General features: G+C 46.4%; 1 protein-coding gene across 3 annotated transcripts in view; it reads right to left on the minus strand.

Moving 5' to 3' along the window:
• LOC115176682 (protein PTHB1) overlaps positions 1-23068 on the minus strand; it is a 217099-nt gene that overhangs the window by 118954 nt on the left and 75077 nt on the right. For all 3 annotated transcript variants that reach the window (XM_029736875.1, XM_029736878.1, XM_029736876.1), the window contains one exon: positions 5522-5704. In XM_029736875.1, the coding sequence (XP_029592735.1) occupies positions 5522-5704 (183 nt within the window). The remainder of the gene's footprint in view (positions 1-5521; positions 5705-23068) is intronic.

Below are 23068 nucleotides of genomic sequence, written 5' to 3' on the forward strand. Positions count from 1 at the left end.
AACAACAACTGCTCCCCGGGAACTGTGGACGTCGATTAATGCAGCCGCCCGCACCTATCTGGGTTAAATGCGGAAGACACATTTCAGCTGACTGCATTCAATTGTCTAACTGACTAGGTTTCCCAGCGTAATGCTTACTTGCAGGTTCCTTCAACAATACAACAACAATAAGAAATAATAAAAGATAAGAATATGAACAAAGTAAATGGCTCAGTAGAATAGAATAAACGTTTTAGCATAAGTATAATACAGGAAGGCACAATTTATAGTACAATATTTACACATGTATCAGAGGGGGATTGGGGAGAAGGTGTTTAACTACATCGGGGTAGGGGGCAGTATTTTGACTTCCGGATGAAAAGCGTGCCCGTATTAAACTGCCTGCTACTCAGGCCCAGAAGGTAGGATATGCATATTATTAGTAGATTTGGATAGAAAACACTCTAAAGTTTCTAAAATTGTTTGAATGATGTCTGTGAGTATAACAGAACTCATATGGCAGGCAAAAACCTGAGAAAGAATCCAACCAGGAAGGGTGGAAATCTGAGGTTTGTAGTTTTTCAAGTGATTGCCCATCTCATACACAGTGTCAATGGGGTCATTTTGCACTTCCTAAGGCTTCCACTAGATGTCAACAGTCTTTAGAACGTTGTTTCATGCTTATACTGTGAATGGGGAGAGAATAAGAGCATATGGAGTCAGATGACTGAGAAAATGACATGAGCTCAATCTTGCGCACTCTCGTGAGAGTTAGGTGTGTTCCTTTTCATTTCTGAAGACAAAGGAATCGTCCGGTTGGAATATTATAGAAGATTTATGATAAAAATATCCTAAAGATTGATTCTATACATCGTTTGACATGTTTCTACGAACTGTAATATAACTTTTTTTACTTTTCGTCTGAACTCACTGCGCGAGCACAGTGGATTTGGATTACTCAACTGAACGCGCAAACAAAATGGAGGTATTTGGACATAAAGATTAACTTTATCGAACAAAACAAACATTTATTCTGGAACTGGGATGCCTGGGAGTGCATTCCGATGAAGATCATCAAAGGTAAGCGAATATTTATAATGTAATTTTTGTCATTTCTGTTGACTCCAAAATGGCGGGTGTCGGTATGGCTTGTTTTGATATCAGAGCGCTGTACTCAGATTGCAAAGTTTGCTTTCGCCGTAAAGCTTTTTGGAAATCTGACACACTTCTCCTTAATGCAACCGCTGTATATATAATTCTTTGAATAACAGTTGAATATTTTATCAACGTTTATGATGAGCGTTTCTGTAAATTGATGTGCTCATTCACCGGAAGTTTTGCGAGGCAAAACATTTCTGAACATTACACGCCAATGTAAAATGGGGTTTTTGGATATAAATATGAACTTTATCGAGCAAAACATACATGTATTGTGTAACATGAAGTCCTATGAGTGCCATCTGATGAAGATCAAAGGTTAGTGATTAATTTTAGCTGTATTTCTGGTTTTTGTGACGCCTCTCCTTGCTTGGAAAATGGCTGTGTGGTTTTTCTTGTCTAGGCGCTGTCCTAACATAATCTAATGTTATGCTTTTGCTGTAAAGCCTTTTTGTCCGATTTCAATGTGGTTGGATTAACGAGAAGTACATCTTTAAAATGGGATATAATAGTTGTATGTTTGAGAAATTTGAATTATGAGATTTTTGTGATTTTGAATTTGGCGCCCTGCTATTTCACTGGCTGTTGAATAGTGTGTCCCGCAGGTGGGACGTTAGCGTCCCACATACCCCAGAGAGGTTAAATTGGGCAGTATTTGCAGTAGTAAACGGTCAGGATGCTCTCGATGGTGCTGTGGTAGTATTTGGAGAAGACCCGGGGTGGCATGCTGAATTTCTTCAGCTGCCTTAGGAAGTAGAGATGCTGTTGCGCTCTCTTGACATGAATGGTGGTGTTGTTGGTCCATGTCAAGTCCTCTGTTACGTGGACCCCAAGGAACTTTTTTATTATATACAATCTGCAGTGAAGCTGCTGAAAATGACATTATCCAGCAGAGACTCCCATCCAGAGCGACCCACACGAGCAACAAGGGTCAAGTGCCCAGGCCAAGGCCACAAGGACAGATCCCCCACCCAGACGATTCGGGGAACCGTACCAGCGACCTGACTTCTCGGCCACCGGCCCAGTTCCCCTCGAGAGCTGCCCCTCAACCACCCCGAGGAACTTAAAAACTGCTGACTATCTCTACTGCAGTCCTGTTAATGTGGATCAGGGAATGTTCCCTCCTCTGCTTCCTGAAGTCAACAATCAACTCCTTTGTTTTGCTGACATTGAGGGAGAGGTTGTTGTCCTGGCACCACAATGCCAGGTCACTTACCTCCTCTCTATAGACTGACTTGTCGTTGTTGGTTATCAGGCCTATAACCATGGTGTCGTTAGCGAACTTGATGCTGGAGTTGGTGTCGCGCAACGCCACACAGTCGTGGGGGAACAGGGAGCACAGCAGAGCTCTCCTCTGCAGCTTTTCTCCTCTTCCATCTCCATCCCCCTTCCCCTCTTCCTTGTTTAATCAGCCCAGTTGCACAGGTCATTATCTAGTGCCTCTTTCTCTTTCCAACGTTTCTCATTCCCACCTAATTCTGTTCTCTCTTCTCTAATCCATTCTACCACTCCTCCCAATCCTTCACAGAAGCCTTATTCCAATCCACAGAATTCCAAGGACTTATCCCAATTGGAATTCCAGTCCTGGGAGCGTCCGTTGGGAAAGGGAATCTCGTTCACCTGTGACGACCTCACCGGAGATGAAAAAAATTCTCGAGGTCAAATAGGGGTCAAAGACAATCTCTTACTCACACATAAATCTATCACGCACGCACACACACACACACACACACCCTCATGTATGCGTGTCAGATGCTCCTATTAGCCCCTGGCCTTGTCTTTTCCATACAGTACGTTATCTGTATTTCTGTCCAGTGTGAGTAGCGCTTCCTAAAATAGCCCATCTCTCCACACGTATGGGCTAATGCAGCGGGCCTGACCCTAATTACCTTTAACTTAATCCCATTCACAAGAGCAACCGCAACAATAAACACATCGAAATACATACACACTCTCAGTGACTCCATCTCTCTGGGGCCTCATCAGCCCAGTCAGGTGCAGGCTGACTGGATGTCTGCTCGGATGTGTGCTCTCGGGCGTGTTTACTGTGTGTGTGGTGATGAAAGAGAAAGTGTGTGTATGTGTGTAAGGGGGTGTCTATCACAGTGAGGTTGTGTTTGCAGATGTCAGTGTGTGTGTGTGTGTGTGTTAGCCACCTGTCCCTATGTCTCTCTTGAAGGGGCAGTGGGGGTATTTGGTGTGAAATTGGGTAAATAGAGAGGACTGTATATAGATACACCTCTAACCTGTGTGATGAGATGTCATGTGTTTAATCACAGTGGAAACCCTAACATAGGGGCTATGGAACTACTGTATATGTCTGTCTCACACACACACACACACACACACACACACACACACACACACACACACACACACACACACACACACACACACACACACACACACACACACACACACACACACACACACAGCTGGCCCTGCTACAGGACACACCACAACTGGTGAGACACACACACACTTTCTGTCTCTATGGGGGCAGAAATCTGTCATCGTATCACGTGGACTCATGGAGGGCTTCTCTCAACACACGTGTTTATGTGACGGTCTAAATAACTAACAGAACAACTCCCCTGTGACACACATAGACAACTCAACAAGGCCCCTCTGGCCCTCTCAGAACATGTCCCCCTTACCCCCCCTACCGCATTCTCACTGCCACAGCCTTCCTTGACCAAAGGGACATCAGGGCTGAATACAGGCTCCAGTTCAAAGCTACACTATCTGAAACCTCACTAGCCTATTGGAGGCCTGTGGTAGGAAACATCGTTACTCCCTGTATACCTGTGAGGGTGAGAGGGAAGGGTGTACATTATGGTTTGGAATCAGGCCTATTCGTCTCCTCTCCATTGTCCCGAATACATTCACGCTGTCTAAATATAACTCTTCTCTTCACACACAGGTCAGTAACACCGTCCTCATCCTCTGTGGAGCTACCAGGAGTATATTCACTGGCACCTGGGAGAGAGTGTGTGGTAGCAGAACCACTTAGGGGCTTCAGAGCGGATCACTGAGGTATTTTGTGTTTATTCTCCAGGGTCAGAGGGGGAGACTTGGGTCAAGCAGCCAGGAGATAGACGGGGAGAGAGAGAGAAAGCAATGTGTGTGTGTGTGTGTGTGTGTGTGTGTGTGTGTGTGTGTGTGTGTGTGTGTGTGTGTGTGTGTGTGTGTGTGTGTGTATACATGCGTGTGTGTGCTCCCAGCAGTTGTGGTGTGTCCTGTAGCAGGGGTAACAGTGTGTGTCTCACCAGCTGTGGTGTGTCCTGTAGCAGGGGTAACAGTGTGTGTCTCAACAGCTGTGGTGTGTCCTGTAGCAGGGGTAACAGTGTGTGTGTCTCACCAGCTGTGGTGTGTCCTGTAGCAGGGGTAACAGTGTGTGTGTCTCACCAGCTGTGGTGTGTCCTGTAGCAGGGGTAACAGTGTGTGTGTCTCACCAGCTGTGGTGTGTCCTGTAGCAGGGGTAACAGTGTGTGTGTCTCACCAGCTGTGGTGTGTCCTGTAGCAGGGGTAACAGTGTGTGTGTCTCACCAGCTGTGGTGTGTCCTGTAGCAGGGGTAACAGTGTGTGTGTCTCACCAGCTGTGGTGTGTCCTGTAGCAGGGGTAACAGTGTGTGTCTCACCAGCTGTGGTGTGTCCTGTAGCAGGGGTAACAGTGTGTGTGTCTCACCAGCTGTGGTGTGTCCTGTAGCAGGGGTAACAGTGTGTGTGTCTCACCAGCTGTGGTGTGTCCTGTAGCAGGGGTAACAGTGTGTGTGTCTCACCAGCTGTGGTGTGTCCTGTAGCAGGGGTAACAGTGTGTGTGTCTCACCAGCTATGGTGTGTCCTGTAGCAGGGGTAACAGTGTGTGTGTCTCACCAGCTGTGGTGTGTCCTGTAGCAGGGGTAACAGTGTGTGTGTCTCACCAGCTGTGGTGTGTCCTGTAGCAGGGGTAACAGTGTGTGTCTCACCAGTTGTGGTGTGTCCTGTAGCAGAGGTAACAGTGTGTGTCTCACCGCTGTGGTGTGTCCTGTAGCAGGGGCAACAGTGTGTGTGTCTCACCAGCTGTGGTGTGTCCTGTAGCAGGGGTAACAGTGTGTGTGTCTCACCAGCTGTGGTGTGTCCTGTAGCAGGTGTAACAGTGTGTGTGTCTCACCAGCTGTGGTGTGTCCTATAGCAGGGGTAACAGTGTGTGTCTCACCAGCTGAGGTGTGTCCTGTAGCAGGGGTAACAGTGTGTGTGTCTCACCAGCTGTGGTGTGTCCTGTAGCAGGGGTAACAGTGTGTGTGTCTCACCAGCTGTGGTGTGTCCTGTAGCAGGGGTAACAGTGTGTGTGTCTCACCAGCTGTGGTGTGTCCTGTAGCAGGGGTAACAGTGTGTGTCTCACCAGCTGTGGTGTGTCCTGTAGCAGGGGTAACAGCGTAGCCTCCAGGATGGCGTTCTGCTCTGTGTTGAGGCCCTGCCACAGGGAGACCAGGAGGATGAGGAGGTGGGTGGCACTGCGCAGGCGGACAAACGCCTGATTCAGACATGCCCGGTTCTCCTCCGCTGCATCTGCCAACGCGATCACCTGACAGAGACGCAGAGAATCAGTGCCTGCTGTCATTCACCAGAAGCAACTTATCTAAGCAACTCTGAATCAAGCGCCAACTCTGTAACGCAAAGGTACTTTATACAAGCAGTTTGTTTCCTGTTGTCCACTAGAATGATGAGTGATTGAATGGGGCCCTGATTTAAAGTGCCAATGGAAACAAGGCTTCAGGGTCAACACAGTGACTCCTCCAAGTCATTCATGTTAATCCATCTCCCGAGGCCATAGAAGACGTTCTCTACAAGTCAACTCCGTAACTCCATAACTCACGCACACCCCATTCTCTACAAGTCAACGCCGAAACTCATCAGTAACATTCTCTAGAAGTCAACTCCGTAACTCATCAGTAACATTCTCTAGAAGTCAACTCCGTAACTCATCAGTAACATTCTCTAGAAGTCAACTCCGTAACTCATCAGTAACATTCTCTAGAAGTCAACTCCGTAACTCATCAGTAACATTCTCTAGAAGTCAATGCCGAAACTCATCAGTAACATTCTCTAGAAGTCAACTCCGTAACTCATCAGTAACATTCTCTAGAAGTCAACGCCGTAACTCATCAGTAACATTCTCTACAAGTCAACGCCGTAACTCATCAGTAACATTCTCTAGAAGTCAACGCCGTAACTCATCAGTAACATTCTCTAGAAGTCAACGCCGTAACTCATCAGTAACATTCTCTAGAAGTCAACGCCGTAACTCATCAGTAACATTCTCTAGAAGTCAACGCCGTAACTCATCAGTAACATTCTCTAGAAGTCAACGCCGTAACTCATCAGTAACATTCTCTAGAAGTCAATGCCGTAACTCATCAGTAACATTCTCTAGAAGTCAACGCCGTAACTCATCAGTAACATTCTCTAGAAGTCAACGCCGTAAGCCATGTGAATGAGCAATGAGAGGGAGGTGGCTCTGCAGCGTCTCTAGGTGTGGTCTGAGAGTTGAACCTGAACAGAAGGTCAATACTTCCATTTTTGGGACGGATGAGGGGGACAACATGAACGAGCGATGACAGAAGAAGACGGATGAAGGTGAACAGAACAAGAGAAGGCACGTTAGAGGGAGAGAAATAAGAGAGGAGGGGGAAGTCAAGAGGAGGGGAAAGGAAAGAGTGAGAATATCCTGTCTGTGGATGTGTGACTAATGGCAGAGTGCAGGTAAGAGTTGGGGTCATCTCCATTTTCAGTTTCACCATGGGAGAGCACCTCGATTCATGAATACACTGGAATGTGCATGTAGGCTAGCTAGTGGGAGAGTAGAACAGTATGGTGTGTTGGACAGCACACAACTATTTATCTGCACACCACAGGTGGCACCTTAACTGGGGAGGACGAGCTCCTTGTCATGGCTGGTACGGAATTAATGGAAGGGTATCGAAACAAACACATTCTTTCCATGTCCATTCTAGTCATTATTATGAGTCGTCCTCCCTCAGTAGCCTCCTGTGCTGCACGAGCGAGCGCACGCACACCAAACAGGGAGTACTGCGGCACTGTAAGACAAACACCCCCACGTAACCATTAACCATCCAGTCCCCCCACCCACTTCCGTCTCCCTGGCAACCATGTCACTCAGCCAAATGTTAAACAAACGTCTCGACCCCCCCCCTACAGCTCCTCCCAAAGAAAACCTCTAGAGGAAACTGACTTTCAAAGGGGTGAATTTGCTAGTAAAGATTGGTGTGTATTGATAAAAAGAGCCGCCCTGCCAAGCCGAGCCAAATGGAGGTTCCCAGTCAAGGGCTGCATTGTGTGGGACCAAACGCAGCGCTGATTGATGCCAGCTGAGGGGAACACAGAGGCACATTTAACCAGAAAGGCCATGACACCATGCTAATTCATATAGGTTATAGTGAGAGGGATGGGGGAAGCGAGATTTAGTCCTGTGCAAAGACTAGCTGTAAAAAAAAATGTGTCACTAATACTTTTGGAGCTCACTGTATTTATGTGAGTAAAACGTACAAACACAGGGTGGTAAAGCTAGCTAGCATTTCCCCCTTAATCACTCATTTAGTAATCCTAGCTAGGGGCTAGCTAAGCCCCTGGCAATGTCAACACATTTTCCAACTGTCAATAAACGTTTCAAAAGTGTCATAAAACATTTAGTTAAACAATGGCAGCTATCTCACTATTTTAAGACAAACATTGTACTTTTGAACCTTTACAAACAGGACAAATTAAAAGACAGAAACATAATGTTCTTTCTATTTTGGTTACACAGGAGGAGAATGTGAGGGGTGAGAGGTCAGTGATATGTCACTTCCTGGTGACCTCTTGCTTCAATAAAAAATGTAAATATTTTTTTTTAAATAACAACAATCATATTTAGTTAACGTTTTAGTTTAGTATTTCATGACTGACATTGTACCTTTGCACATTTCTAATAACAAAACGAGCTAATAAGAAGCCAGAAGAATGCTGGGCCCTTACCACGGAAGTGATGTCACACTGGCCCCTCACCTCTCCTCTGTAGTCAAAAGGAAAGCAACTGGTTTCTGTCTTTTAATTTGTCCTGTTTTAAAAGGGTCTGTAATGTGCCAAAGTACAATGTAAATAGTGAAATAACATTACCCAAATGTTTCATGAGTTTTACAACAATGAACATGTTGACAGTGTGCCAGGGGCTTAGCTAGCTAGAACAGAGAATAAGAGGGAAATGCTTGCTTGCTTGATCTCCCTGTGTTAGTACGTTTTACTCACTAAAATAGTTATTGCTATGTGTCTGAAATGGGGATTTGAATGGGAATGCTTTTAATATGAATCTTTGTTAAACCTACTCAAGAAAAGTTCAACTGAAAAATGTCAATAGTAGGATTCTTCAGCGATGCCTTTACATGGGCGGCAGGTTGTTAGAAAGGTTGTTAGTTCCAATCCCCGAGCTGACAAGGTAAAACTCTGTCGTTCTGCCCCTGAACATTGTAAATAAGAATTTGTTCTTAGCTGATTTGCCTAGTTAAATAAAGGTAAAAAAAAAAATTGAAATAAAATCTTCATATTACCTTTAACATTCTGTGTCTGTATTCTTTTTAACATTTTTAGATTTTAGTCATTAAGCAGACGCTCTTCTCCAGAATTACTTCCAGGAGCAATTAGGGTTAAGTGCCTTGCTCAAGAGTACAGACAGATTTTACATGGGGATTCGAACCAGCGACCTTTCGGTTACTGTCCTAATGCTCTTAACCACTATGCTACTTTATGAATGGGAAAATAGAAATGACAGTACATTGACTGCATAGAACCAACTTAGGCCTCATTTTGAAGTGGAGGAGGGCTGTTAATGAGTTATGATATGACCCTCAACTAGACGATTTGATCTGTAAAATGTACCCTGAGGATTCAACCCTGTGGGGATCTTTATGCACCATTCAGCTCAGTGAGGAGGAGAAGAAAAAGATCGTCGTCACAGGCCTATACCGGACAGTGGGGGAAATGGGTCTAGTACATTGTACAGATCAGCATCATTTTCAAAACGTGGCTTGGCCTTGGGATGGCAGAAGCACACTTTTGAGAACAGCCATAATGATGACACTATGCTTTCATTGTAATGATGCATCTATTAAGATACCTAAATATGAGCTCTTGCATAGCATGACATGAATACTCTATAGATATGCTATGGATATATTTCATTAACCTTTAACAATGCGGTTGGGACCTGTTATAACACGTTCATGAAACGATGTGTAATTAATGAGTTATGGATCTGTATCTATGGATCTGTATTCAAAGTGAATCGTTACCAAATAGTCATAACCCTACACAACCCCTAGCATACTGTGTGTTATACAACTGTGAGCCCGTGAGAGGACTAAGCATTCATAAAGCAGTTATAACTGTTCAGGCCAATCCACCGTGATGTCCAAGGCAGACACCAGCAGAGATCGTACTGCATACCTACAGGTGTATATTGTGCGCATTTAAAATGTAGATGTGTGTGCAAGTGTGAACATGTACTGTATGTGTTCGACATTTGTGTGTGTTTGTGTTTATGCAAGTGTATGTGTGTGCATTTGTGTGCCACTGTGTGTGTGTGTCTAAGAAGAAGCAGGAATGAGAAGGGCCTGTCCCTGCCCTGGGGGGTTCGCCTCAGTCCTCCTCCTCTACCTCCCCCAAAATAACCACCAGTATACCCACAGTATTATGGCACCACGTCTGCCCACTATTTCCCCCTACAGGCAGATTCTACCCAAATTCCACCAGGCTGAAAACACTCTGGTCCCCATTGGGATAGCACATCCCCGACCAATGATAAGTCTTCAAAGACTGGCCAACATATGATTCCTGGAGGGCCAAAGCCACAGAAGGAGAGGCTGGAATACATCTAGCCTCAACACACGTCTGTGTGTGTAACCAGTGTATGAATTAGGTGTAACTTTAGCATCGCTGGTGGGTGATTGATACTGTGGGGTTTGTGCCGGCTGTTTGCACCTTGGGGAGAGAAAGTGGAGTTTGGATAGTGTTATGTGAACGCTGTTAAGACGTGGGTCTGACTGTTACTTTCATGTAAAGCGACAAGGACACAGCTATTAGCAAAGAGGTATGCTCAGTTTAGCCTGCAGATTAGACCCTTTCTGCTCAGCTAGCCACAGCAAGCACCATGGACAACCTCCAAACACAACCCGCAACTCATACAGAACACACGCCCAGCCACACACAGCAGAGGGGAGCTGTGCACCCTGTCTGTCAGTGGAAAATGATGTGGCCAAACTCATCTGTCTCTCTGGGGAAGAGGTCATACAACACGAGAGAGAGAATTGGAACAACGTTTCCCCATTTTAATCTGAAGTATCTGAGGTATCCACTGCATGTAGAATTGCATCTAGAATTGGCTTCCTATTTCGCAACAAAGCATCCTTCACTCATGCTGCCAAACATACCCTCGTAAAACTGACCATCCTACCAATCCTCGACTTCGGCGATGTCATTTACAAAATAGCCTCCAATACCCTACTCAACAAGCTGGATGCAGTCTATCACAGTGCCATCCGTTTGTCACCAAAGCCCCATATACCACCCACCACTGCGACCTGTACGCTCTCGTTGGCTGGCCTTCGCTTCATAATCGTCGCCAAACACATTGGCTCCAGGTCATCTACAAGACCCTGCTAGGTAAAGTCCCCCCTTATCTCCGCTCACTGGTCACCATAGCAGCACCCACCTGTAGCACGCGCTTCAGCAGGTATATCTCTCTGGTCACCCCTAAAGCCAACTCCTCCTTTGGCCATCTCTCCTTCCAGTTCTCTGCTGCCAATGACTGGAACAAACTACAGAAATCTCAAACTGGAAACACTTATCTCCCTCACTAGCTTTAAAAACCAGCTGTCAGAGCAGCTCACAGATCACTGCACCTGTACATAGCCCATCTATAATTTAGCCCAAACTACTACCTCTTCCCTACTGTATTTATTTATTTATTTTGCTCCTTTGCACCATATTATTTATATTTTAACTTTGAACTTTCTTCAAATAACAAATCTACCATTCCAGTGTTTTACTTGCTATACTGTATTTACTCTGCCACCATGGCCTTTTTTGCCTTTACCTCCCTTATCTCACATAATTTGCTCACATTGTAAATATACTTATTTTTCTACTGTATTATTGACTGTATGTTGTTTTACTCCATGTGTAACTCTGTGTTGTTGTATGTTGTCGAACTGCTTTGCTTTATCTTGGCCAGGTCGCAATTGTAAATGAGAACTTGTTCTTAACTTGCCTACCTGGTTAAATAAAGGTGAAATAAATAAAATAAAAAATAAAAATGTGTGTGATTCGAAAGTGGAAAATGTCAGTCAGAAATAGGAGAGAAATCACCAGAGAGAGGGAGAGGGGGGGAAAGAGAGGAGAGAGGGGAAAGAGGAGAGACAGAGAGAGAGGGGAGAGGGAAAGAGAGGGGAGAGGGAAAGAGGAGAGAGGGAAAGAGGAGAGAGGGAAAGAGGAGAGAGGGAAAGAGAGGAGAGAAGGAAAGAGGAGAGAGAAGGAAAGAGGAGAGAGAGAAGAGAGAGAAAGAGGAGAGAGAGAGAGAAAGAGGAGAGAGAGAGGGAGAGAGAGAGAGAGAGAGAGAGAGGAGAAAGAGGAGAGACAGAGGGAAAGGGAGGGAGAGAGGAGAGAGGGAATGAGGAGAGAGAGAGGGAAAGAGAGGAGAGAGGGAAAGAGAGGAGAGAGGGAAAGAGGAGAGAGGGAGAGAGGAGAGAGGGAGAGAGGAGAGAGGGAGAGAGGAGAGACAGAGAGAGAGAGAGGGCAGAGGGAAAGAGAGGAGAGAGGAGAGAGGGGAAAGAGGAGAGACAGAGAGAGAGGGAAAGAGGAGAGACAGAGAGAGAGGGAAAGAGGAGAGACAGAGGGAAAGGGAGGGAGAGAGGAGAGAGGGAAAGAGGAGAGACAGAGAGAGAGCGGAGACAGAGAGAGAGGGGAGAGGGAAAGAAAGGGGAGAGGGAGAGAGGAGAGAGAGAGAAGAGAGAGAGAGGAGAGAGGGCGAGAGAGGAGAGAGGGAGAGAAGATAGAGGGAAAGAGGAGAGAGAGAGAGAGAGGGGAGAGGGAAAGAGAGGAGAGAGGGGAAAGAGGAGAGACAGAGAGAGAGGGAAAGAGGAGAGACAGAGGGAAAGGGAGGGAGAGAGGAGAGAGGGAAAGAGGAGAGACAGAGAGAGAGCGGAGACAGAGAGAGAGAGGGGAGAGGGAAAGAAAGGGGAGAGGGAGAGAGGAGAGAGAGAGAAGAGAGAGAGAGGAGAGAGGGCGAGAGAGGAGAGAGGGAGAGAAGATAGAGGGAAAGAGGAGAGAGAGAGAGAGAGGGGAGAGGGAAAGAGAGGAGAGAGGGGAAAGAGGAGAGACAGAGAGAGAGGGAAAGAGGAGAGACAGAGGGAACGGGAGGGAGAGAGGAGAGAGGGAAAGAGGAGAGACAGAGAGAGAGCGGAGACAGAGAGAGAGAGGGGAGAGGGAAAGAAAGGGGAGAGGGAGAGAGGAGAGAGAGAGAAGAGAGAGAGAGGAGAGAGGGCGAGAGAGGAGAGAGGGAGAGAAGATAGAGGGAAAGAGGAGAGAGAGAGAGAGAGGGGAGAGGGAAAGAGAGGAGAGAGGGGAAAGAGGAGAGACAGAGAGAGAGGGAAAGAGGAGAGACAGAGGGAAAGGGAGGGAGAGAGGAGAGAGGGAAAGAGGAGAGACAGAGAGAGAGCGGAGACAGAGAGAGAGAGGGGAGAGGGAAAGAAAGGGGAGAGGGAGAGAGAGAGAAGAGAGAGAGAGGAGAGAGGGCGAGAGAGGAGGGCGAGAGAGCGGGGAGGTTCAGACGGGGGTCGTGGTATCCACTGAGAGGAGTGTTGTTCACCCTGCCCAAATGGACCATTTATAGACTGATAGTGGTTTAAAGGGATATCTGTATGTGTGATTATCCACTGAGCCTCTCCATTCCCAGGGTACAGAGAGACTCACTCTTTCCAGGTTATCATTAAAATCAGACTTCAACGATAGGCAGAATCAACACACCCATTTCCTTCAGTGCATTCTCCCAGAGTGCAGTGCAAGGCGAGCTGAAAACTAGCTGAAGGCAGCAGTATGGCTCAGACACTTTCTCTTCTTCCTACAAGTCTGATTGGCTGCTCTCAGACATCCTACTCTGAACTCTGCACACACACACACAATCATCTCACAAACCCACAAGCATATAGGGAGTTAACGTAAGGGAGTTAACCCAAACAGAGACACGTAAAAACACAAATGGCACACACACACACGTGTGCACGTACTGTATACAAACACCGGCACCCTCTCAAGACAGTGTTTAGACAAGGAAATAGTGTTGAGGTGAGAGAGCCCTACAGATACGAGAGAAAAGTGTTATGCAGTTGTTGCCATTTTAACCATCATTTGAAAACATGTCAATGTCCATTTGGGATTTCGGTTTTGTTTGACAATCAAGTATTTTTTGCATTTGAGCTTGTGTGTGTGAGAGAGAGCGTGAGAGAGTGTGAGAGAGAGAGTGAGAGAAAGAGAGTGTGCGAGAGAGAGAGAGTGCGAGAGAGAGAGTGCGAGAGACAGTGTGCGAGAGAGAGAGTGCGAGAGAGAGAGTGCGAGAGAGAGAGTGCGAGAGAGAGAGAGTGCGAGAGAGAGAGTGCGAGAGAGAGAGTGCTAGAGAGAGAGAGAGAGAGAGAGTGAGAGAGAGCGAGAGAGAGAGTGCGAGAGAGAGTGCGAGAGAGAGAGTGCGAGAGAGAGAGTGCGAGAGAGAGAGTGCGAGAGAGAGAGTGCGAGAGAGAGAGTGCTAGAGAGAGAGAGAGAGAGAGAGAGAGTGTGAGAGAGCGAGAGAGAGAGCGAGAGAGAGAGTGCGAGAGAGAGAGTGCGAGAGAGAGAGTGCGAGAGAGAGAGTGCGAGAGAGAGAGTGCGGGAGAGAGAGTGCGGGAGAGAGAGTGCGGGAGAGAGTGTGCGGGAGAGAGTGTGCGGGAGAGAGTGTGTGAGAAAGTGTGAGAGCGAGAGAGTGTGAGAGAGAACAAGTTAAAGAGACAGTAACAGAGAGTGGGTAAGTGGCTGAGAGAGCTTTGCAGTGATTAGCATCTCGCCAGCCAATGGATGAGGCAGAGACAGACAGTAACTGCTTTTGTTTTTGGTCACGGCCGCGGCGCAGCTAGTGCAGATAACACGGTCTTCTCAGTTCTGATAAGAGAGAGGGAGAGAGGATGATCTGGCAACACACTGGCCTTGTTTATAGAAGCATTCAGAGGAAGAGAAAGAACAGAAATAAAAGGGGGGATAGTGATTAGATCTGGCAACCTGAGATGGGTTATCAGCGGTGGTGGCAGGCTCTGAACCGCACCACCAAGATAAAGCTGCTCTTCTTTTTTAAATTCTGTTCATCTCTCTTTCAGTCTGAATCCAGACTAGATACATGTGTATTAGAACACAAACTTGTGCACCGATCCTCTACTTCCGCTACTCTCCAGCTTTCAGATTTATTTGAAGGGTCTTCATTCCATGGCTCTTTGCCCATTCTCAACTCCATGTGAATGGTTCTCTATATCATCAAGGCAGCATGAGGTGTGTGTGTGTTCCTATGGTTTCATAGACTTTATTATTGTTCACAGACAGGTAATTAAATAGGACTATTGACAACCTTCCCTGGACTATCAAAGACAGGGCTTCACGTTTGCTTTCTCAGTGAGAAGACGAGGGAATGTGAGAACAGAGATTGTTGGGGTTTGTTTTTCCATCGAGAGAGAAACAGAGAGAAAGAAAAAACAAAAGCGACACAGAGTACAACAGCATTTCCCTCAAATTTCTATGATCTTACTTTTAAATTTCAATCATCATTGATCACATCACAAAGATCCATTGAGAGTGCAAACGCCATAACAAGCCAAGAATGACACCAGAACATCAAACAACCAGCCAGTTTCCCGCCACGTCCCTCCCTAAAGTAGGTCCCTACACACCTTCCACCAAGGTCACTGGTTCATCCCATGAGTCTGGGTGGTCCGGCCTTACTGCTCCAGACAGGGGGCTCAATTAGAGACACACCCTGCCAGAGAGACACCCAGCCTGGGATTACTATGAGGGAGGTGCAGGCCTCACCATAGCTCCAGGCCTCCTGATAGAAACCTGGGAGTTGACCTCACAGGTTTAAAGTTGAACACCCCTGTAACCAGTGCTTAGTAGTTCCAACCTGGCCCACCGAGAGATGAGATAATGGGGCGTTGGCCTGATCCAAATGTGAAGGAGGGGGGGGGGCGCACACAAGAGTAGAGAGAGATGTTTGTGTGTGTGTGTGTGTGTGACCAGGTGATGAAACACTCCACTATACAGCCCTACAGGGATGCAGGTCTCTCAAACACACATCCTGTCCCCTCCGATGTCCCTTCCATTAATCTCTACCACACACTCCACAGCTACAAATTACTACAACTGCACTCAGTACACCTCAAGAGCACACAGCTGTGTGGCGCGACACACGTTCAGAGATATATATATATATACACACACACACACATACACACATACACACACACTCCTCCTGCTCCAGCACACCGCTGGGCTTCACCCCAGCATACACTCTGAATCAAAACACACTAATTTACCCTGACAAATGCACACACTCACACACACTCACGCACACACACTCACTCCCAAAGAGAGAGACACTCTCTGCACACAGTCAAGACTCATTTAACATTTATCTTGGCTCTTTAGAAATGAAAGAATGAATTGTTTCTGGCGTAAGTTAGCCTACAGGGCTAGTTTTGATATCACAGCTGGGAGTTTGAGGACTTCGCTTTGTGTGAATATACAAAGGGTTGTGTGTGAAAGCGAGTGTGTGTTTCAAACTCATTCAAGCTGTCCTCACTAGTCGAAGCACATGTTTTACACAGGGTGGAATGACCTGGCTGGCCCTCTTGCTGAGTTCACTTGTTTTAAAAAGACACACACACACACACACACACACACACACACACACACACACACACACACACACACACAAATGCCGTCTGTCTCTTTCATAAAACGGACACAAACGTCAAAAAAGGTCCAAACCTGCAACACATCCACACAGACACAGTGTCAACAACACAGTGAAGTACAGAGCAGCAGATTTTACACACAGACACAGTGTCAACAACACAGTGAAGTACAGAGCAGCAGATTTTACACACAGACACAGTGTCAACAACACAGTGAAGTACAGAGCAGCAGATTTTACACACAGACACAGTGTCAACAACACAGTGAAGTACAGAGCAGCAGATTTTACACACAGACACAGTGTCAACAACACAGTGAAGTACAGAGCAGCAGATTTTACACACAGACACAGTGTCAACAACACAGTGAAGTACAGAGCAGCAGATTTTACACACAGACACAGTGTCAACAACACAGTGAAGTACAGAGCAGCAGATTTTACACACAGACACAGTGTCAACAACATAGTGAAGTACAGAGCAGCAGATTTTACACACAGACACAGTGTCAACAACACAGTGAAGTACAGAGCAGCAGATTTTACACACAGACACAGTGTCAACAACACAGTGAAGTACAGAGCAGCAGATTTTACACACAGACACAGTGTCAACAACACAGTGAAGTACAGAGCAGCAGATTTTACACACAGACACAGTGTCAACAACACAGTGAAGTACAGAGCAGCAGATTTTACACACAGACACAGTGTCAACAACACAGTGAAGTACAGAGCAGCAGATTTTACACACAGACACAGTGTCAACAACACAGTGAAGTACAGAGCAGCAGATTTTACACACAGACACAGTGTCAACAACACAGTGAAGTACAGAGCAGCAGATTTTACACACAGACACAGTGTCAACAACACAGTGAAGTACAGAGCAGCAGATTTTACACACAGACACAGTGTCAACAACACAGTGAAGTACAGAGCAGCAGATTTTACACACAGACACAGTGTCAACAACACAGTGAAGTACAGAGCAGCAGATTTTACACACAGACACAGTGTCAACAACATAGTGAAGTACAGAGCAGCAGATTTTACACACAGACACAGTGTCAACAACATAGTGAAGTACAGAGCAGCAGTTTTTAGACGCAGACTTACTAAAGTGCTTAGTTAGCATACTCGGACGATACTGTGTCATTGGTCATTGGAATAGTGTGAGTCAGTGGACAGTATTTAGTCTCGGTTTCCATATTTAGCCTCAGCCAGGCTAACTGAGGCCTCTAATCACACAGGACTTTTCTCTAGTCATTGTAGCACACACACTCCCCTGGCCTGTCATTAACAGCTCACACTCACCTCCCAGGCTGCACGCACGCACGCGCACACACACACACACACAAATACATTTATAGACACGCGCACTATCAGGCAAGTGCACACACATTCTGCACATATAAACCCATGAATACAGGATGCACACTCTCTCTATCCAGAAACTAAATACCACTGGTCCACTGGGTGATCCCTTGACTATCTTTCTGTTCTGTCTTCCCAAAGAGAGACAGACCTGATTAGCAAGTCAATGCTTGAAACACGATAGCGGAAAACTAACAAGACAACTAAAATGTACTCATGTTCCTTTATAGCGTTTACCCCCCCACCAATCAACATTCAGAATCAGAAAACGCATCAGCTTTTTATAATCCCTCAACTTGAAAGCTAGTTATTGACTCCAGTGAGATACTTGGATGTGTGTGTGTGTGTGTGTGTGTGTGTGCAATTGCTCAATCACTCGTGCATTGTCTATCTGTTTGTGTGTGAGACAAAAACAAGGACATCAAATCTAAGCCAGACAAAACACTGCAGATCCTGGCTACAAATTAGCATCAAACAGAGAGAGACACTGGAAAACACAAACCCAAACAAAAACCCCTCCCAGACTAGAGGTTGGTCAAGGTAAGGGACGTGATCAGGTTGGGGTACACTGCAGTATTTTTCAACTATGGTTTTCAGGAGCGCCGTTAGCCGCATGTTTTTGTTCTATCCTAGCACAAACGCGTCTCATTCAACTAATCAAGGGCTTCAGGATAAATGAAGTAGTTGAAGCAGATCAACGGGGTTAGAACAATAATGAATGTCCAACCTCGGGTATTCTTGAGGACCGGAGTAGAGAAACGTCTGTAGAGGATGAGAGGCTCTCCCTCTCCAACACAGCATCATAACAGACTTCATACAATCTCAATGCAGGTATCACTTTAATAAGGCAACGGTATAAGGCTCACTCTCCCTCCTACCCTCTCCCTCCCATCCTCTACTGTGTGATGGTTTGGTTTACATAAGTCCATAAGAGTTGTCCCCTCCATTTACCCCCACGATCACATTTCCTGAAAGAGGACACGGCTGACATGTTTCTGACCCCTGAAATGGGGAGCGTGTGTGTGTGTGTGTGTGTGTGTGTGTGTGTGTGTGTGTGTGTGTGTGAGAGAGCTGGTTGGGCTCCACTGGGGCACATTAGCAAGGCTCTGATATGTGCAAAACTCTGTGGCTGGATTAATACTTAAATAAATCTATCAATATATCCATGTTGTGTGGAAGTCTCCGTGGAAAGATGAATATATACCAAACACACACACACAGAGTGAGGAAAAAAGTATTTGATCCCCTGCTGATTTTGTACGTTTGCCCACTGACAAAGAAATTATTAGTCTATAATTTTAATGGTAGGTTTATTTGAACAGTGAGAGACAGAATAACAAAAAAATCCAGAAAAACGCATGGCAAAAACTTAAAAAAATTATTTGCATTTTAATGAGGGAAATAAGTATTTGACCCCTCTGCAAAACATGACTTAGTACTTGGTAGCAAAACCCTTGTAGGCAATCACAGAGGTCAGATGTTTCTTGTAGTTGGCCACCAGGTTGACGGTACATGGACCCGTCCATCGTCCCTTTGATGCGGTGAAGTTGTCCTGTCCCCTTAGCAGAAAAACACCCCCAAAGCATAATGTTGTTCTTGGGGTCATAGGCCCCAAGAAGGCCCCTCCTCCAAACACGGCGAGTTGAGTTGATGCCAAAGAGCTCCATTTTGGTCTCATTTGACCACAACACTTTCACCCATCTGTCCTCTGAATCATTCAGATGTTCATTGGCAAACTTCAGACGGGCATGTATATGCATGTATATGTGCTTTCTTGAGCAGGGGGACCTTGCGGGCGCTGCAGGATTTCAGTCCTTCACGGCGTAGTGTGTTACCAATTGTTTTCTTGGTGACTATGGTCCCAGCTGCCTTGAGATCATTGACAAGATCCTCCCGTGTAGTTCTGGGCTGATTCCTCACCGTTCTCATGATCATTGCAGCTCCACGAGGTGAGATCTTGCATGGAGCCCCAGGCCGAGGGAGATTGACAGTTCTTTTGTGTTTCTTCCATTTGCGAATAATCGCACCAACTGTTGTCACCTTCTCCCCAAGCTGCTTGGCGATGGTCTTGTAGCCCATTTCAGCCTTGTGTAGGTCTACAATCTTGTCCCTGACATCCTTGGAGAGCTCTTTGGTCTTGGCCATGGTGGAGAGTTTGGAATCTGATTGATTGTTTCTGTGGACAGGTGTCTTTTATACAGGTAACAAACTGAGATTAGGAGCACTCCCTTTAAGAGAGCTGTGATTCGATGAGAAATGAAGAGGCACCGTATCGATTATATGCAACGCAGGACAGGTTAGATAAACTAGTAATATCATCAACCATGTGTAGTTAACTAGTGATTATGTTAAGATTGATCGTTTTTTATAAGATAAGTTTAATGCTAGCTAGCAACTTACCTTGGCTTCTTGCTGCCCTCACGTAACAGGTAGTCTACAACCCACACAAGTGGCTCAGGTAGTGCAGCTCATCCAGGATGGCACATCAATGCGAGCTGTGGCAAGAAGGTTTGCTGTGTCTGTCAGCGTAGTGTCCAGAGCATGGAGGCGCTACCAAGAGACAGGCCAGTACATCAGGAGACGTGGAGGAGGCCGTAGGAGGGCAACAAACCAGCAGCAGGACCACTACCTCCGCCTTTGTGCAAGGAAGAGCAGGAGAAGCACTGCCAGAGCCCTGCAAAATGACCTCCAGCAGGCCACAAATGTGCATGTGTCTGCTCAAACGGTCAGAAACAGACTCCATGAGGGTGGTATGAGGGCCCAACGTCCACAGGTGGGGGTTGTGCTTACAGCCCAACACCGTGCAGGACGTTTGGCATTTGCCAGAGAACACCAAGATTGGCAAATTCGCCACTGGCGCCCTGTGCTCTTCACAGATGAAAGCAGGTTCACACTGAGCACGTGACAGACGTGACAGAGTCTGGAGATGCCGTGGAGAACGTTCTGCTGCCTGCAACATCCTCCAGCATGACCGGTTTGGCGGTGGGTCAGTCATGGTGTGGGGTGGCATTTCTTTGGGGGGGCCGCACAGCCCTCCATGTGCTGCCATTCGGTACCGTGATGAGATACTCAGACCCCTTGTGAGACCATATGCTGGTGCGGTTGGCCCTGGGTTCCTCCTAATGCAAGACAATGCTAGACCTCATGTGGCTGGAGTGTGTCAGCAGTTCCTGCAAGAGGAAGGCATTGATGCTATGGACTGGCCCGCCCGTTCCCCAGACCTGAATCCAATTGAGCACATCTGGGACATCATGTCTCGCTCCATCCACCAACGCCACGTTGCACCACAGACTGTCCAGGAGTTGGCGGATGCTTTAGTCCAGGTCTGGGAGGACATCCCTCAGGAGACCATCCGCCACCTCATCAGGAGCATGCCCAGGCGTTGTAGGGAGGTCATACAGGCACGTGGAGGGCGCACACACTACTGAGCCTCCATTTTGACTTGTTTTAAGGACATTACATCAAAGTTGGATCAGCCTGTAGTGTGGTTTTCCACTTTAATTTTGAGTGTGACTCCAAATCCAGACCTCCATGGGTTGATAAATTGGATTTCCATTGATTATTTTTGTGTGATTTTGTTGTCAGCACATTCAACTATGTAAAGAAAAAAGTATTTAATAAGATTATTTCTTTCGTTCAGATCTAGGATGTGTTGTTTAAGTGTTCCCTTTATTTTTTTGAGCAGTATACATACATACATACATACATACATACATACATACATACATACATACATACACACAAAGCAGGGAGGCTTTGGGTTTGGCCTGGCGTACTGAAAAAACGACAGTGGCAGGGTGGCAACAGCTTTCACTGACCCCATTGGAGTGTGTGTGTGTGTGTGTGTGTGTGTGTGTGTGTGCGCGCATTTACAGTCGCCTTGGGAGACAGAGGGAGGCTAATTCTGGTAAACACTAGGATGCCAATGGTAGAAAGCGAAAGGAAGGGAAGGGGCAAGGGAGGGAGTGTGAGGACTAGTCAGAAAGAGAGACATGAAAGTAAGTAAAATACACCCTCAAATATTCACAGTCCACACACACAAACCTCCCAAGGGGTCACAGAGGAAGCCATACATTTGAAGCAGTCCAGATCAGTGACCTGGGTACCCAGTCTACCTTTGGCACACACACACACACACACACACACACACACACACACACACACACACACACACACAAATACAAGCCAGCCATTAGACGGAAATTAGGGCCTTGGTCCTGGTCCCAGTGTAAATGACAATAATTGTGAGGTTTTGAAGAGGTCTGGCAAATAGAGACCTGTAGCAGGACAACAAACACTACAAGAAGCATGACGCTAAAAATGCTAATGAAATGTCAATGTAAGAAATGCTAATGCTACCGTAATGCTAACGAGGCTAATGATCATCTTCAGTAAAATTACTTAACATTCCCCTCCTCCCTTTCTAATGCTAATCCCGAGGAACGCCACAGTGAGGGCATTGTCCTGCTACTTCTCCCCTCCCAACACACACATATAACCATACACACTGAAATTCATACGCATGCTCATAGACGCACCGGCACACAGCCCTTGGCCATGTCCCGACATCCCTCAAACAGAGCACTATTTGCCCCTTTTGCTTTTCTCTCAATGGTCTCCTTTGAACAGGCCACACTGAGTAAACAGAAAAAAAAGCAAATGAAGGAGAGAAAAAAAACGAGGGGAACTCTGGGAATTTACTTCAACAAGATAAATATCCTAGCCGTGGCGTCGCGACACACACACGCCTTCTCCCTCTGATTACAGAGTAAATATGTGTAATCTTATAAAACGGGCATTGTCTGCGTGGCGGAAGCGGTAGACACACTGCAAAGAGAGCAGCGGCAGGACATGTTGACTTTGGAGAAAGCGCTATTTGAGAAGTGATCAGTCATAGAGAGAGACACAAGTATGCATACACACATATACACAAGCAAACATACGCACAGAAGCATGCACAAAAATGCAAAGGCACATACTGCACTGTACACACACTCACAAACACACGTTGCGATAGCAGTTAAGTCCTCAACAAATACAATTCAAACCATCACTCATGAAAAAATATTATGTAGTACATTTCCACCATTGGCCATAAGCCTGTTGGAATGCTGTGTGTGTGTGTGTGGGCTCATGAAACAGACACACCCATTCATTTCATGCACTGGGGCCAAAGCAGGTAAATCAGTAGAATTGTCAACATGCAGTGTCGCGTGAACCAGGCTGCTGCAGCCAACGTACGTAGCAGTCTTTACAGACCACAGGGTTAGACTAACCTTTATACACGCACGCACGCACGCACGCACGCACGCACACGCGCGCACACACACACACACACACACACACACACACACACACACACAGACAGATCAGCATCCAAAATCATAACCATAAACATACATGTTAAGCAATGGAATTATCTCGTATGAGCAAAACACTTTAGTCAGTACAGGACAGCAATAGTGAGTTCCTCTGGTCCCAGTAGATAAAGCCCCAGGCAGGGCATGTTTGTTGTTGTTTCGTTGTCCACTGCCACTG

Source organism: Salmo trutta, chromosome 37 (genome assembly GCF_901001165.1).
Source record: "Salmo trutta chromosome 37, fSalTru1.1, whole genome shotgun sequence".
Lineage (NCBI taxonomy): Eukaryota > Metazoa > Chordata > Actinopteri > Salmoniformes > Salmonidae > Salmo > Salmo trutta.